The sequence below is a fragment of the Mugil cephalus genome, chromosome 23 (assembly GCF_022458985.1).
Source record: "Mugil cephalus isolate CIBA_MC_2020 chromosome 23, CIBA_Mcephalus_1.1, whole genome shotgun sequence".
NCBI classification, from domain to species: domain Eukaryota; kingdom Metazoa; phylum Chordata; class Actinopteri; order Mugiliformes; family Mugilidae; genus Mugil; species Mugil cephalus.
The window spans coordinates 6497712-6514659 of record NC_061792.1 but is presented as its reverse complement, the minus strand read 5'-3'; the positions used below and the strand labels follow the sequence as shown (position 1 = coordinate 6514659).

Here is a 16948-nt window from a genome sequence, read left to right as displayed (position 1 = left end):
TAAAAAAAAAAGAAGCGGCGAAGAATTCATCCTTTCGATAAGATTCTTTCAAATATACCTGCTGCCAGAAATGCCATTAAATGTCAGCTGTCTGTTCCTGGCTCGACAACACACCCAAAATTTCTTTCTCCCCTCCCGTCTCTCACCTCAAAACACAGTTGGAAGGTCGGGCAGTGGAAGATCAGGGCTCGAGTCAGTCACAGGGAAATGAACCGGCTTTTTCTTTAATGACATTCACCGAGAATATAATGGGGCGACAGAAAGAGAGAGTGCAGGCTATTCTTCGGCTCGCATTCACGCGTTTGCGGCGTGGCTAATGCATGATGGGAAATTTACAATGTGACAGTAGGTTCTGTCGCTTTGTTTCCGTGGGTCAGACAGAGTTGAATAAAGGCTCTGTTGTTCTGTGTAAACTAAACTCCAAAATGTAATCAGCTGTCCTGCTTTTACTTAACATATGATGCATTCATGGGACTGTAGCTCACATATTTGTAAAACTTAAATGTAATTAAGCTCCTATTTGGCTTAATGCCACAGGTTAGATAAGAATAATGGTATCACATATTATGTATATTATTATTATTCTGCTATAATATATGGAGCCCCATTTACGCCAAGGTGATTTTAAAAAAAAAAAGTGAATTAAAATGAGAATCTTAAAATTACTGTGAAAACAAACTCCAACCCTAACCAGAATGTCGCAAAATAAATAGCCAAGTCTCATGTAACGCTATATTTTTAATATATTGTAATATATGGAGCCCCATTTATGCCAACATGATTTTTTAAAAAAAGGGGAAGTAAAATGAGAACCATACTTAGTTACTGTGAAAACAAACCCTAACCCTAATATATCGAAATAAATAACCAAGTTTCACATAACACTATATTATTAATATGTTAAATATATGGAGCCCCATTTATGCCAATGTGATTTAAAAAAAAATAAAAATACTGTAAAAACAAACTCTAATCCTAATACCACAAAATAAATAACCAAGTCTCATGTAACATTCTCCAAATTGTGAGAAACTTTCACTGAGTTAGTAGAATAAAATAAATAAGCTAACCTCTCCATGTATTCAAAACGTATATAAAATAACAACATTGTACCTTGGACTGTTCATTTTGAGACACTAACGGATTTTTGGATGAATTTAAAGGACTAACTCATTATTTTGAGATGTCAAGTCTTTATCAAGTGACTTTTTTTTTCTTTTTAAATTTGGCGCAAATGAGCTCCCACAGTCCAATAAGACACAACTGAAAGTGAATTAACATTTCAATATGTAAAAGATGTCTTTTGCCATATTGATGATTTTGAGTTTGTTGGCACAAAGATCTTAAATAAATTGAAACATACTTCATCTAATCACTGCATTAAAACACATGACTCATTTAAATGTAAAACGCAACATTTCTGTAGGTTACTAAAATACCAGCCTTTCCGAACAAAAAACAAACAAACTCGTGACCTCCGTGTCCTCACTGTGAGCTGCAGGCCTGGAGGGAATATCTCACTGTGACCTCAGAGTGACCACGAGCCCCGAGGCTGGTGAAAGTGCAGCTGGATCTGTTTGCCAGGTATCAGTGAAGGTTCACCGCACTGGGACGCAGACATTGAGGACACATGTGCACACGCACGTTTGAGGCACATCTCAGAGGAAACACGGTGCACCCTGTCTGCTTGTTTAGACTAGAAAATAATCAAAATGGTCGACGAAGAAGAAATGAGGGTTTTCTGCCAAGAGGTAACCGCAAGTGAACATGTCCACGGCTGTCAGAAACTCTCAAGACCCCTGACACACAGAGAATGAGCTGATACCGAGTCGGTTTGTCAGGGAGGCCTCGCTCAATATAAAGGTCAAGCTATTTTTGCTGAGGAAAAAAAAATGACACGGGGAGCGCTGGGAATACTGGAAGAAATGGACCAACGCGCTGACAAACACCTCCGTATATTCTCAGACGCAGCCTCACGTACGCGCAGAAAGGAAGAAATATGTGAAGACCCCGGGCAGCCTGTCTGTTCCGGCTGAGCAGGCGAGACTCCCGGCGTCTCCGTACTCCGGCTTCCCAAATTGACAATTTTCTCAAAGTGTTATCCGCGAAGATGAGAGGCGGTCTTATATGAGCCTGAATAAATGGCTCTCCGGACAAGTAAACAGGCATTTACACGCCGGCGTACACAATCCAGCGGCCGTTTGATTGACTTGCAGAAAGAATTGTTTTTTTGTTTGTTTTTTTTGAGAGAGAGAGAGAGAGAGAGAGAAATGAAAGCAGACGGAATTAATATATACGAAAAGACTGTGCGGGTCGTTTGTGTGGAATGAGATCTGGAGACGTGGAACGTTTTGCATCTATGACTACGCTTACGCAGGAAGGGAGATTGGCTTGAAAATGACCAGATTTTATATAATTGCAGGCTCAATATGATAAAAAAAAAAAAAAAAAGATGAGACGGATAGTCTGATGGTACACAGAGAGGATGGAGGAAAAGAGAGGCTGTTGCTCCCTCTAGTGGTTCACCTTGTGTATAGTTCAGGGGTCTTCAATGTTTTTTCAGGCCAAGGATCCCAAACTGATGGAGACATTAAGTAGGGACCCCGACCTACTATATGTGTTCTATAGTAAACTCAACCTAGTGCTATTTATAAATATACAGCATTACTAGCATTTACCATTTAATATTAAGCTATCCCTTTACGAAAATATGTTGGATTCATGTAAATGTATATTTAAAGAAATTTCAATTTGTGGGGGAAAATTTAAAAAATTATATATATATATATATATATATATAAAATGTCTAATCAACCAAAGATTTTGCAACCCCCCTGAAGTGCCTCCCTGGACCCCCTATGGGTCATGGACCCCCTGTTGAAGGCCTATGGTATAGCTCAATATAAAACACAAAGTCGGCTCACTGTAGGAGATCTGATCATATTCATTCATATTCATATATTACTTTTATTTTTTCGATTAAAATTTGAATAAAAGAATAATCAATAGGTTTTACACTTTAGAAAAAAGATTAGAGAAGAGTCAAATATGCCGTAGAAAGTGCTTAAGTGCGGAAATTTAAAAGGTGAGATGTGAAGGAAGCTACTGTGGTGCATTATGGGAAGTGCGTTTGACCACGTGAAGGTCTGAGTGGAGAAAATCTCTTCAGGTCAGATGACGGTGAAACAGCTAAACAGTGCCACTGACATGAAGCGGCCTCTTCTGAAAAGTGAAGCTCGACTTGATCAACTATCGTCGTGTTACCAGGAGGTGGCGGTAGGTTCAAGCGAATTTCAATCTGCGTTGTCAAGTACGTCAAGTAACGAGAAGACACGCTCAACGTAAATAAAAAAAGAAAAGCATTTTATTAAAGAAGAAGCGGGACCGTTTGAATCCCTTTTATCATGTGCTATACAGACATAAACAGTGCTGACACAGATTCTGTTTGCTTTTTTTTTTTTTATATAATATACACATGTATTTGAAGGAGTTCATTGTCAAAAAGCAGTTATGTGGTCGACGGACCATATACAGCACCCATTTGTTTGACTGACGACCAAAATCAAAGTCAACAAACAAATCACTGCACACACATTTAGGCAGATAGATATCAGTCTGTGAACAGAGACTCGAGGGCTGACGCTGGAAGATGCCTGTTCCTGAACTGCTCCACAAGAGGGACAATTTGAAACTGAAACATAGCCTATTAATCGGCAGGAGAAAATCCAAACTGAAATTTTATTTTTATTGTAATTATTTTTTTAGGGATCATAAGTTCTACAGGTTGAGATCAACATTCATGAATGATTGTGTGTCTTGACGATTAAAAATACTCCAGTTTGTCTTTTAATCGCGATAAATATCTGAGCCTTTTGATGTAAACTACAACAGGAACACATTTATATTAACCAAAACTACCATAATAAAAAAATATTGAAGTATTTAATGAGTTAATACGCTGTTAAACGGAGCAAAAGTAATATGTCTTATTTATTTCTGTCTTTTCACATTCATTCATTCACTTCCCTCATTTCAATGTTTGCGACGCAAACGCGGGAGGATTTAAAATAGTTAAACTAATATAAATAAATACAAAAGCAAAATTAACAAGAAATATTAATTTATGTCATTTTATAGTTTTATTATTTTACTGTTTTTTTTTTTTAAATAATTATTTATGGTGCATCTAATGACATATTAATTTATTTTTTATTTTTGGCAGTTTGGGGGCTCCATACATGTAAGACTAGTTCATGTTTAAGCTTAAAAGATGTTAAAGTTTCACTTTAGAGTCAAAACTGGATTAAATAAACTTAAATGTCTATTACTTTTGTTAGTCTCTGGTGGTTAAAGCAAAGAAGCGTAACTGTCGTACAGACTTCTGCTTAAAAGCACCTATATCCTCTTTGAAATGACGCCTTCTTAGATCGAACACCGTCTCGCACGCACACGCTCGCAACATCCTCGTTTCCTTCACTATAATGTCTGAATAGACTCGATTCAGAAAATAAACCGCCCACGTTAACTTTCGTAACAAAAGATTATTTAAACACGGACTATTTACACTTCATTTTAAAAGAAACTCTGAGCACTTATAGTTCCTGTGGTTTATGCAGTGACAAGAAGAAGAAGAAGAAGAAGAAGAAGAAGAAGTGAGGTTGTTGTGGTTGTTGTGTCTTGAACATGATCCATATCTCACACAGCCATGAAAGTACAATCTGTAAGGTGGGGAGGGAAGTAGAGGGGGAGCCCGCACGTAAACACTAACCCTTCATGACATTCTTTACATCGGTTAATTCTCACTTAGGGAGCGGTCTTTCTGCTCGGAGGTCAGATTTCGACGACCAACAGCTACGTTTGGTTAAAAATGTTGTTATGTTAATGTTAGGCGTGAGGAAAGAAGGAAACTGAACAGCTTTTTTTTGTATTTAACTTCAAATATAAGATTGTGATCAAGCTGACCTGACTCTAAAAAACCCTGGATTTTAAGTAGGAGAGGTGAAGACTAGGTTTAGACCGATATCCGCGCAGCCGATACTGATCATAAATATTAAACATGAGCACATACAGTTTTCAGATTGTATTCCTCCCACTTTAATAAGAACGGAAAATCCAGCAGAAACACTCTCTCGTTGAATAAAAATAATTTTAGTAACTGCTACGAATAGAAACGTGAAAAAATATCAATATCGGACGAATATCGGTCGAAACCCTAGCGAGAAGATGGAAAAGCCACAGGTGCTGAAGTTGCATTTACACGGACATACACTTTTGCATAAACTCTATGTACATATACTCGGTGTGTTGGGGCTAGATTTGGCAACCACGCTGAGAGAAAAAGATGTCTTTTTTTTTTTTTTTTTCCCTCGTTTAATAAGGCATGCCATGTGAGGTGGCCGTGTGTGACTCGGGGGGAGCTCAGTCGGGCGGCAGCAGCGTTCGTTACCTCTTGAGCGCTCGTTCCCAAGCTCTGAAATGTACTAAACTTTACTCCTTTTGCGACCCCGCCGCGTTGCTCGGCGACCGCAGACGCCGCGACACCGGCGGAGGGTCGCTCCTCCGAGGCGTGACATCACAGTCGGCATGCTTAAAAAGTCCGCTACTCGGCCCCGTTCTCGGTGGTGTCACACCTCAGCCTCGGGCTGTTTTGTCAGTCGTCGCCGTCGTCGCGTCAGATGTTCGAGGGTCGGCGCCCCCGGGTGGCGCCCAGCGAGGCTCGCAGTCGCGGCTCTCTGGCCCTGTAGAGGGGTCAGTTAAAACGTGATAGTCAGCTTTCTCTGAAGTCAGTTAAAAAAAAAAAAAAAAGTCAAGTAAAAGGAAGTTTCCCAGGGGTTTGTAGTAAATTGAGCAACTTTTTGGATAGTTACTGCACCATAAAAGATAAAACTGGACTGAAACCAGACACAAGGTTAGGTAGTTTTGAAAACACCTTCAAGTCATATGTTGATAATTTGTAGTTTTCTTTCAGCTTTGGAAAACTACATTTTCTACTGCTGTGTGACCGCGGAGCAGCAAAACTAATTGTGGAGAACCTCACGGTCAGTGTGTAATGTGCTTCCTTGTGATTGGCTCAGCAGCCATAGGGGCGGGGCCTACTGTGCACAGGAGGCTTAGATTGACAGGTCTCGGCTAGCGTGGCGCCCTGTGTGAAACGGTGCGCTGTTGAGACAGCTCCTGTATCACTGAATGAGTGAAGTGTTGACTGAAATATAACGTCTTGTGCCTCCATTTATCCCTTTACTAATATAAGTTGGATTCATGTTAATGTGTAACAGTGTTTAAAGAAATTTGCGGGTTAAAATAAAAAAAAAAGAAAAAAAATGTATAAAAATGTCTAATCAACCAAATATTTTGCGACCTCCCTGCAGTACCTCGCGGATCCCCTAGGGGTCGATGACCTATGAGACTTAGCGGTATGAACCGCTTCCTAAAGATTGTTTTAAGTGCTTTGCAGTTCTGAAAGCCAAACCTGTAGTGCTCGTTGAAGTCCAGCCTGAAGCTGAGGAAGCGCAGACTCTCGTCCGGACTGGTCATCAGCAACACCAGGAACTGCTGGACGATGCTCTGAGAGGACGAGGTGGGAGATAGGACACAATTAAAAAAAAAAAATAAAAAAAAAGATAAAGCAATCTACAGCCTAAATGCCTGGTCCGGGATGTGAATCGGGCCTTCACCTGGTAGAAGTGCGTGAGGATGCGGAGCTGGGAGCGCATCTTTGGTATGGTTTCCTGGAACTCCTGAACCCTCTTCTTCTCCTCTGCTTCCTGTTCGGCCGTCACTCCCCACTGACCCTGAATCAGCGGGTGGACACGGATTGAATTATAGCATCGTTCACCTGCTGTTTTTTATTTTTTTCCTCTCTCTGTAGCTTCCTCTCCCATTACCTCCTCCGCCCTCTGCTGAATCTTCTCCTCATACTGCAGCCGGAGGGTGAGCTCCTCCAGAGCCGAGCGGTAGAGGGAGTCCTGGGCGCTCTGAAACTCGATGATCTGGTCGAATATGGCCCTCAGCTGGTTCAGAAGAGACTGGGGAGACGCATCGAAATAAAAGTTTTTGATCACAGAGATGTGGGAAACAAAGAAACAAAAGAGAAAAATAAATGAATAATGGAGTTACCCTGCTGTTATTGTCCAGCAGGCATCTCGAGATGATGGTGTCCAGGAAGAAGTCGTGGGCGGCGATGATGTGGTCCAGGTCCTGCGCCTGCTGCACTTTGTTCCACAGCTCGTCCCAGGAGCACTCCAGCACCTACGCGCACGAACAATTAAAACGATCATCTGACTGTATGCAACTTCACCCCTTTTAAAAGAGAGCCAACACCACTGGGTTCAAGTCTGCCGCCGATACTGTAAATCAGAGTCATGCGACGCTGCCTCTAATAGACACAGCACGCCGCCCTCTTGTGTAATTGCTACTTTTTACTGAGGTTTTACAGCCTGTGGCGATAACAGCAGCAGCAGCAGCAGCAGCACTGCTAATGGGCCTGACCTCAAAGGTGATGTAGTACTGCATTTGGTGGATGAAGTGGACCATCTCGGAGGCCAGGATGTGACACTGGTGCAGCACGCCGGACAGCTCTGGAGGGCGAAAAGGACAAGTAACTTCAGCCTCTTAACCAATAGCGTGAACGCCTATTGAAATAATAACAATAATAATAGTAATAAATTGAACTAGGACTGTGGATATATGAACTTTAAATGTTTTTATTGTGCTATTTAGCTGTTAGCTTCTCTCCTGCTAATATTGCAACGTGCAATGCTTTGTAGACCTATGCCTTATATTACGTAACCGACCCTTAAAAACAAAGTATGTGCTTGCGTTTCTGTACCTGGCATGGTTTTGAGCAGCTTCGCATTACACATCTGCCCTTTCCAGATGTCGGTCAGCGTGTACTCCATCCTCTTCGCCCTCCACAGGAAGTTAAAAACACGCAGGTAGTGGCCCATGCACTCCCTTGTGAACACCTGCCGCACACACAAAACAGTTACACGTGGATATTTATGTCAAAAATACAACGCGTCATTACGCCGAATGAGGGACTGAGTGCGTTACCGTCGCGATGGGTCCGTCGACGTGGTAGTCCAGGCTGAAAACATCCCAGCCCGTATCACCAGGAGACACCTGGAGGCAACAGAAGGCATAAGGTGAGCAGTCCTTGGGAGTACGTGATCCTGCCGCGTTATTAACTCATTCCTGTACCTCCAGCAGGCGTACATCCAGCCTCTTGAGGATCTCCGCGTTGTCGAACTGCGCGTTGGTGGCTCTGACCGCCGTCTCCAAGATACCAGTCAGGTTGTGCTGGTACAAAGTGGTGGCGGGGCGAGCCAGCTCCGGCCTGGGACACAACAAATCAGGCGACATTTAACATTTAGCATACGAGCACGGTGGACCAGAACGTTTAGGCGAACGGAAAGCGGGTCTAACTTTAGCAGGTCCATGAGGTGTCTGATGAAGTCCCCCTGGCCGAGGAGCAGGTATCTCCTCATGGCCTGCAGGTGCTCCAGCAACAGGTAGTTGCGGTTGAGGACGTCCAGCAGGTATTTGCTGGTGTCGAAGTAGGCCGCGTCAATTTTCTCCTGAAAGGCCCCCTCCAGGTCCGACAGCAGCTCTGCAGCTTGGGGACAAAAGGCCGACAAGCGTTAGCATTTAGCTCACAGCTCCGGGTGAGGAAATTTGACCGGGTTGGCTGCGCAAATATCCACCGCGACGCCCTTCGTGTCACACAAAGAACGCCACAGATCAAACAGTTCAGATGAAGTCTGGATCGATGGAATATGGCTAAGTATACCTCTTTCCTCTACGCGGCCGAAAGGAGGGAAGGACGAGGCCAGCGAGCGGTAAGAGCATCGATCACCGCCAGTCTACCGGCGTACGTCAATACGGTGATCAATGCGGCGTACAAGACAAGGAGGCTTGTCATTGGTCGGTGATGTCATTAGTTTGTCCGTTTCTTCGGATTTTTAACGTTGAACGAAGGTGTTCTCGAAAATCGCTAATCGTGCCATTTGCTTATTCTTTTTCATTGTTGAGGCACAAAAACTCAACCATGACACTCACCATCTTTAGGAGTGTCTGCGGATTTGGACGCTGGAGTGATTTTGCCCGGCGGCGTTCTGTCGTGACAAACCTGATGCAGGAAGTTAATGGATTTGCCGATGAGCAGAACCTGGAAAAAAAATAAAATAAAAAGTGTCTTAGTCATTTTCTTAAAATGTATGTACGGTAACAAGGAAAGACTTGCATGAGTGAACTCGCGTACCTTGCGGGCCTGGTCCATGGTGATGAACGAGGGGATCATGGACTTCCTGAGGGAGTACTTGTCGTGCCACAGGCGGTCCGTCTTCACGTTGGGATCCGACGCGACGAAGAACTAGACATCGGGAAGTTTCGTTTACTCGGCTGCGTTTAATAGGATTTGCCGGCGTAATACAATAACAGGGCGCTCCCTGTGCATCTCGGATTGATTCGGCGTCTAATGTAAAGTCGAACGAGTAGGTCTGTGGACGGAGCGCCCAGTTCATGACAGAGGTTTTCATCCTTTGTCACATTCACTCAGACGGTCCATTTGCTCCGGAGGGGAGCGTCTCGGCTAATGCGCTCTATGTATGCCGACACATTTCTGCATCGCGATGATGTCACAGTCCTCAATTTTTAAATGGTCGGTGATTTGCCAAAATCATTTACCAACGCGTGCGCCTGCAGGGAGACAACCAGCCTTCGCCTTCTCATTTATTCCCTTGTAATTAACCGTTGTTTACTGCGTGCGTTAATGTGTGCGAGGTCTCCGGGGAAATTTCCCCTCCTGAAAGCTCCGATGACTTTATCTCTGTGTTCTTAAACACAGCACTTAAAAGTCCTGAGATAACACCCGGTGCCGGACGCATAAATACAGAAAGAAAGAGAGGAAGGGCGGGGAGAAGTAAAGGAGACACATCCATCACTGTGTTCTCCATTACACTCCTCTCATCAGTTCTCATTTAAGAGGCTGTCCCGCCTCTCCTCTTTTTCTTTATTCCTGTCGCTCTCTCCTCCCTCCTCCTCCCCTCTGTAATGTTCTTTCTCGCCGGGGTCAAACGTCAGAGCGGTGGAGGCGAACAATGTTCCGGGAACTGGCTGTAAATTCTCGGTTTCCTCCGTGAAAAAGACCTCAGGGAGGCCGTCTCTCTGCACTGCGCCGACTATAACCCGACTACATTGTGTGAGAGGAGTCGCTGGCTTCATCGAGAGATTCATTTCAAAAACACAGGTGCACTTAAAAATTAAGAAAGCGCACGTACCTCATGGTAAGTGTCTTCCAGCTCTCCGTCGTATATCCACCTGTAAAGGAAGTTGAGGATGGGGTGTGACACCAGGCTGAGGATGTGTTGAACCAGCGCTCTCATCTGCGGGTCTCCCGTTTTCCCGTAAGAGTGGACCGCTGACGCCAGCTCGCCTCCCTTGCGACCTGCGCGACACACCAGGTGCATTTCAATTAACCCGACAATTAAATGCTTGTGGCGCAGGGCAAAGCGGGCGTGAAGCTCACCTTGGCAGAAGTCGACGAGGGCAGCCAGCGTTTTGAGGCGAACTTTGGGGTCGTACATCCAGACCAGCAGCCTCCTGAGGGTCAAGCTGCTCTCTGTGCACACGGTCACGCCCTGGTCATCCTCCACCTGCAACTACACAACACACAGTGCATTCGTTTTATGTGACAGGGTATATGCAGGAATTTGGAAGTTAATTTCAATACCTGTTCGAGACTTTTTCCAAGATCTTCTCAATATTTTTCAATACCTCACCGCCACTTCAAATTGTAACATTTACATCAGTGACACCTTTAACTTAAAATTTTTAGTTTACGATAAACACTATAGACCACTATGATACAACTAGAGATGTAAGGATTACCGGTTTCATGATAAACCACAGTAAAATTCCTGTAATACCATTACAAATTTTTATTATCATTAAAACCGTGTCTGCTTATTATTTGTTTTGTTTTTTTCTAAATAAAATTTGGTTAAATAATTTCAGTGGGGCTGTAAAATAACTTTTTGAACATTTTGAGCAACAATACCGTGATAACAATAATAATAACCGCGATAATCCACGATAATCGTGTCGTTACATCTCTACATACAACAGAATTCAAATAGGCTGGAAGAATAAACCGAAGACAAAGTTTTAACACGTGTTTAGTGTAAACGCTTCCTGTCACTTCGGGTGCGGCGCAACGCTACCGACACGAAGCTAGCAATGGAAAGCTGCCGCTCGCGGCGACTAACAGTGGACTCGTGGCTAACGCCATGACATGAGGTGCGTTCGTAATATTCACCGAGAGCGCCAGGGCGTAGTCGGTGCACTCTCTGGCCTCTGGTCGCATACGTTCTGACGCACAAATACGAACGCACCCACGGAAGAGCGTAACCTTACGTCGCTGACAAGGCCACGCCCCCTTATGGATGAAAACAGGAGATGTCGTCTCTGTAGTAGTTTTTATGTTCATCACCGTTCATCTTTTTTTTTCTTCTTCAATGTTTTTGGACAGAAACGCGAAATTTACCTCAAAAATACCTTCAAGACCTCATAAAGTCATGATATTATTTTCCGCAAAATTTTATTATCAACTTTTAATACTTTTCAAGACTACGCAGATACCCTGTGTGAAATAACTGGACCTCTAAACATTATTGATGCTTACCTGTGAGTGGAGGACAGAGAGGAGCCTGTAGTACTCCTTTAGTTCCTGGTGGAGCGAGGCACAGAAGCTCTGAGGACAGAGGAGGAGGGGAAGGATGGTGAGATGATGAAGAAATAGCAATAAAGAACAGGTTATACATTTGGAAGATGCATACACACCTGTCCGACCAACCCAAAGGCCCGGTCAAGGCTCCTGGCGTCTGTGTACTTCCTGACTTTGTTGTGGAGCCAGCCCAGTTCAGCCAGTCTGCTGCTGGTGTCCCTCAGGGACTTGCACAGCACCACCTAGTGAGGGAGGGAACGCATTACAACACATAAACAAGTAAACAGAGGGTATTTTATGACCCAACACATGTTTAAACGGGCACTGTCCATTATAAAGATCATTTTAAAAAGCTCCAACAGTTACGTCTATTACCGTATCTTACATGAGGTACACGCTATAACAGGCATCGCGGCCTTCCTTGCAGCACCACACTGACTTTCCAGCTGGAGAGTAGTCCACATTTAATGTTGCATTAAATTTTTATCGGCTTAACAAAACCTTTTATCCAGGGGGTCGCTTTACTGCGAGGTTAAGTGGCCAGAGAAGAATCCAAAATATCTCCGTCCTTGACTAATTTATCTCTGGCCTCGGTGGCTCCTTCGTCCATCAAGCCGGTGTCAGCAGACCGACCACAAGTCTATGTTTAGCGGGGTAATATGGGACAAGTTCCATCTAGGGAGTTCCCATCGATAATATGACCAAAGGAGGAGGAGGAGGAGGAGGAGGAGAGGGAAATAATAATAATAAAAAAAATCGACAGGACAGACAAACAAAAAGAGAAAGGAGAGGTCGATTTGGCGCGGTGCCAAAGAGCTTCATATTGATCTGTTGAATCTTTTCTTTTCAACTCCAATCAACAACAATATTCTCAAAATCATATCATTTAGTCTGGATATGACTTCATCTCAGCCTAGTGGGGAAAAAACATCCTATATGTACATGTATGCTCCTCTGCTCAGGTACCTTGCTGTCTATCTTGTAGCAGTTATCCTGGGCGTTCATCTTGATGAACTTGCCATCAATTCCCTGGAAGACGTAGAGGATGTCCCGCACCAGCGCTGCCTCGGGCACGTCGCCTTCAGCAGGACGGGAGAGAAGCAGCGTTTAACCTCACATCCAAACCAAGATCTGACGCATTTAAGTTCGGTAAATATCATAGAACTTTCTCCCGTCACTCACCGGCTACGTCGCCGTCCCGGCGAGGACGGACCACTCTGGTGGAGGGAACCAGAGGACCCAGGGGAGGCCGGGCGGTGGGCGGGGCCAGAGCGGAAGAAGGAGAGGAGCTGACGGGAAGCGTCCAGGCTAACCGTGAGCCCAGAGGCTGAGCGGCCCCCGACTGAGGGGGTTGACTGAAACACAGAGAAGTGAATTCCTGAAAATGGAACAGAGCTTCTAATATATACAGTATATATCTGATTCATGCGGGTAAATATGTAGTTTTGTCCTGATTTGACTTCAAATTGAGTGCTCTTTACAGCCTTGTCCGCAATGGATCAGGTTGAGTATTGAGTTTCTGTCACTTTGGTGCTTCTCAAGTCATTCCACCAGATGTAATGTGTATTGTTCACACATCCGAGAGGCCTTCTATCATCACGACTCCCGCAACGGAGCGGCACATAAACTCTTCCACAAAAGCAAGCTCAGCTCCTCTCTTCGGACAATTAAGGCATTAACGCTCTGTGTTTTTTTTTTTTTTTTTTTTTTGCCAGGAGAACCTTTTAATGTCTCCATGTGAGGAACTGCCCTTTCGCGGCTCAAAGGTGAGCACAATGGTCATTCGCGACCGAAGGACTCCTCCATTATTAATGAGGATAAATGGAATTAAATGGCCGTCTGATGTCTCGTAAAGCGGAGTTATTAAAGGTCAGGCTGAGAGGAGAGTTCATCTCTGCGGGCGCTTTTCACACAGCGGGATTAATAACGGCAATAATAAAGGTGTGAAAAAGGAAGATGTAAAAATATGCACAATAGAGTACGTATGATAGTAATGCAGAAACTATAGTAACGCTGACTGCAAGCTCAAGTTCTATGTAATAACTCACCCAGCCAGCAGCGACTGTGGCGTCGGCGTGGGCCCGTTCAGCGTGTAGACTCCTAAACTGGAAATCCCGCTGGTTCCAACGCTGGCCGACAGCCCGGCGGTCCGCTCCCCGTAGCTGAGGGCCAGGCTCTGGGGACGGGTGCAGTAGAAAGGGGTGGAGTGGGCGTCCCTGGGGAGAGCTTGGGGAAACAGTGCCCCGTAGTTTCCAACCTAGGGAGGACAGCGAGTCAGTTTCCTTCCTCAAAAAAACAAACAAACAAACAAACCAAAAAGGCGCCGCGCGTCGGCCTCACCCTGCTGGACGGTTTGCGGGGGTCTTCGGAGAGGCTGAGCAGAAGGTAGAGGACGGACCAGCGATGCTTCAGAATGCCCTGAAGCGTCCAAATAAAAGCAGGGAAGCGACAACTCATGAACGAAACACGAATTTAAAATCTGTTGAAAATGTACGATCCCATTCTCAATGGGAGTTTAGATGTGAATTATGCGCGAAGAGGGAAAAACACCTACTTGGGTCTGAAGTTTTCTATGAAGCTCCGAGAACAGAGCCGCATCCGCCTCTCGCCTCTGCTTCAGTACTGCAACGGCAACAAAGTAAACACACATCAACATTAATAATGTTCCTCCGCTTAAAGGAGTTTCTAATAAAAAAGGAAACCATCGCACACAGAGGGCATTTGTGAGCTGAAAGTGCAACGTGTTTGTGCTTATGCGATTCGAGTTAAGCTCGCTTAAACTCCACAACCTTTAAAATAATTACACCCAGTTCCCACGAGTCCACCTGAAAGCTGGGGATAAAGACACAGTCTGCACAGTGCGTCTGGCGCTATTTCCGCTTCCAATAGTCTTCTGCATCAAAGCTCGGATCAATGTCCCCCCCCTCCCCGCTAATGGCGCTACCTTGGACACCGCAAACGTTTGCAGAGGTCGTGTCAGTGGCGAAAAAAATCAAAGTGGATCACTTACACTCTTTCTTGATCTTCTCAGACACCAGGAACTCGTCTCGCTCAAAAGTGGGGGCATAGTTGCTGCCGATAACTCGAACCGCATACTGGAATTGGTGAGCGACCTCAGCTGCACGGACAAAAATATAAAGCAAAACATTAAAAGCTCTGGCAAGTGACCCTCACGTTTGTTTCCTACTTCAAAAGGCTGAGCTCACACTAGGAGAGTGGTGTTCATTCATCTACCTGGACAACAGCTGACATTTTTTGTCAACAAACTCCAGATGTTTGCTGCATCTGATTAAAAGTTAAAGCTTCAATCACGTCAAAAAAGATTCAAAATCGTGCTATTTCTCAGCTGGTGTCTTAATCTCTCATCAAACATGGTATCTTTCCTCTGTGATGCTTGTACCGGTGCAGGGGCCTGCAGCTACTGAGATGCAACTGCATCCACTAGCCATGCCAACTCTACATTGATTATTAGCATGGATGCTAAGCGGCTAGCACATATTACATGAATGGACCACCATAGCAGAGATGGCGGTTTATTTTAGTGGCAGCTAGGAGTAACATGAAGCTGTTGAGTTGGATGTCCAGCATCAGGCCAGCTGGGTGACAGCTACGAGGGCTAAGCCCGCTACGTGTCGTGAAGCTAAAGTCGTAGCTACCAAATTCTGATTCAGCTCTGTTTTTTTAATGAGCCATTTCAACGCGTTTAGCCGCAAAAAGCCGCAATCAAACAAATAATATGCTACCTTCAGTTCGGCTAACGTTTAAGTGCTTATGTGGTGGTTGTTTGAGTAAAAAATTAACCGTTTTCTACAACATACTGTGAGAAAAACACATCGGTTTGAGCCGGAGCACGTAGTGTAAATCGATTAAATATGTATGAAATTAAGGCAGACTGACGTGAAATCTATACGCCGAATTTTCAGGTCGACTAAAATATTCAGGTGATATCTTCGCGTTGTGTTTAAAATATGTGCAACTGGCAATCTAATGGGAAACAGGAAAATTATGATTTTTTTGAATGAACCTAGCTTCGATGTTTTCTCAATACAAGAGTCGTGCTAGCGTTAACTGGTGTACCTTCGCTTTTCCCCGTGATTCTGCAGCAGAGGCTCTGGAGAAGAACATTGGGGGATTTCTGGTCCAAAGTTGCCATGCTGTAGGCGGCTAAGGCTTCTCGTTTCGCCCAATAAATGAATAAATCCGCCTGAATGGTGTGAGCTAACTCCGGTATGCCACTCTGAACGACGCCATTTTGACAAGCTGAGCCAAGCTGGCGCGAGGGAGGAGGAATATGACAAAGAATGGCGCCTCGTCTCCTTCAAAGTAAAAGTCCAAAATTGGTTCTGCAAAAGACAACATGGTTACAAAGAATAAATGAATGAAAGGATAGAGCCCCAAACTAACCAAAGTAGAAGTCAGTAATCATTTATCGATAAACTTTTACTCCTTACTCTATCTAACTGTATAACAGTTCATCTTTTTGTAACAAGTGAGCTACTATGACCGAACAATTTCCTTTGTGTATCATTGAAGTCTGTCTAAGTCCAAGTCTATGTGTTTAAACTAAGGGATAAAGTAAAATTATCTAAGCAGAAAGTCTACTGTTTAAAATAAACACACTGGATTATGAAATAACTCATTAATATCCGATGCATGAAAACTAAAGTAGACTACCCGTGAAATATTTGCCAATATATCAGTAAACTTTGGTATTTAGCAGAGGAATAAGCAGCGTAAAATATATTTTAAAACGTATAGAAAAGGATCTATCTATTTTGAATATATATATTTTTAAAGTCGATTAAATAAGCTTTGAGAAATGTATTTTCCACTTGTGTCGTAAAAATGTGTCGTATTGAGGTTTTATTTCGAAAGCGGTGACCGGAAACGGCCGTTGCTTTTGTGACCACCTTTACGGTCGTGTTTCAACAGAACCCGCCGAAAAGCGTCTCCACGGAAACAGAGAACGGACAACTTAACGAAAATAATTCCCCCCTGAAACGTAGCGCCGTGAATTTAGGTTCTGACCCTTCTGACCTCACCAATATTTAACAAAGCGACAGTTCAGCACGCGAGTGGTTTACATTTCTGATTAATAGTCTAAAAGTAACAATTTACTTTATTTATGCCCCTGAAATACAAAAAAATAATTAGAATATTACTAAAAGATATATATTTCTATAGATACATATTGTTTCATGGTTTCAGCACCAGTTGTGTGGACAG

The 16948-nt window shown here is 43.9% G+C and overlaps 1 protein-coding gene across 1 annotated transcript; it reads right to left on the bottom strand.

The window, feature by feature from the left end:
- Positions 1 to 3342: 3342 nt before the first annotated feature.
- On the bottom strand, positions 3343 to 15998 carry tubgcp3 (tubulin, gamma complex associated protein 3). The gene is made up of 23 exons (XM_047577023.1): positions 15800 to 15998; positions 14733 to 14840; positions 14277 to 14344; positions 14063 to 14140; positions 13771 to 13979; positions 12905 to 13077; positions 12689 to 12801; positions 11839 to 11964; positions 11681 to 11749; positions 10526 to 10658; positions 10278 to 10444; positions 9260 to 9370; positions 9058 to 9166; positions 8425 to 8614; positions 8200 to 8335; positions 8053 to 8121; positions 7829 to 7964; positions 7489 to 7577; positions 7117 to 7248; positions 6885 to 7025; positions 6675 to 6791; positions 6470 to 6564; positions 3343 to 5738 (listed from the first exon to the last, which is right to left on the bottom strand). Exons 1-23 carry the CDS (start codon positions 15873 to 15875, stop codon positions 5672 to 5674), a joined length of 2712 nt encoding a protein of 903 aa, XP_047432979.1. The 5' UTR covers positions 15876 to 15998; the 3' UTR covers positions 3343 to 5671.
- Between the last annotated feature and the right edge of the window lie 950 nt (positions 15999 to 16948).

Excerpts from the sequence above, each read along its gene's own strand:
- tubgcp3 (XM_047577023.1), bottom strand. The coding sequence starts at position 15,875 with ATGGCAACTTTGGACCAGAAATCCCCCAATGTTCTTCTCCAGAGCCTC. Across the intron at positions 14,345-14,732 it reads TGAGAAGATCAAGAAAGAGT|TACTGAAGCAGAGGCGAGAG; the intron begins GTAAGTGATCCA and ends TTGCCGTTGCAG. Across the intron at positions 14,141-14,276 it reads ATAGAAAACTTCAGACCCAA|GGCATTCTGAAGCATCGCTG; the intron begins GTAGGTGTTTTT and ends TGGACGCTTCAG.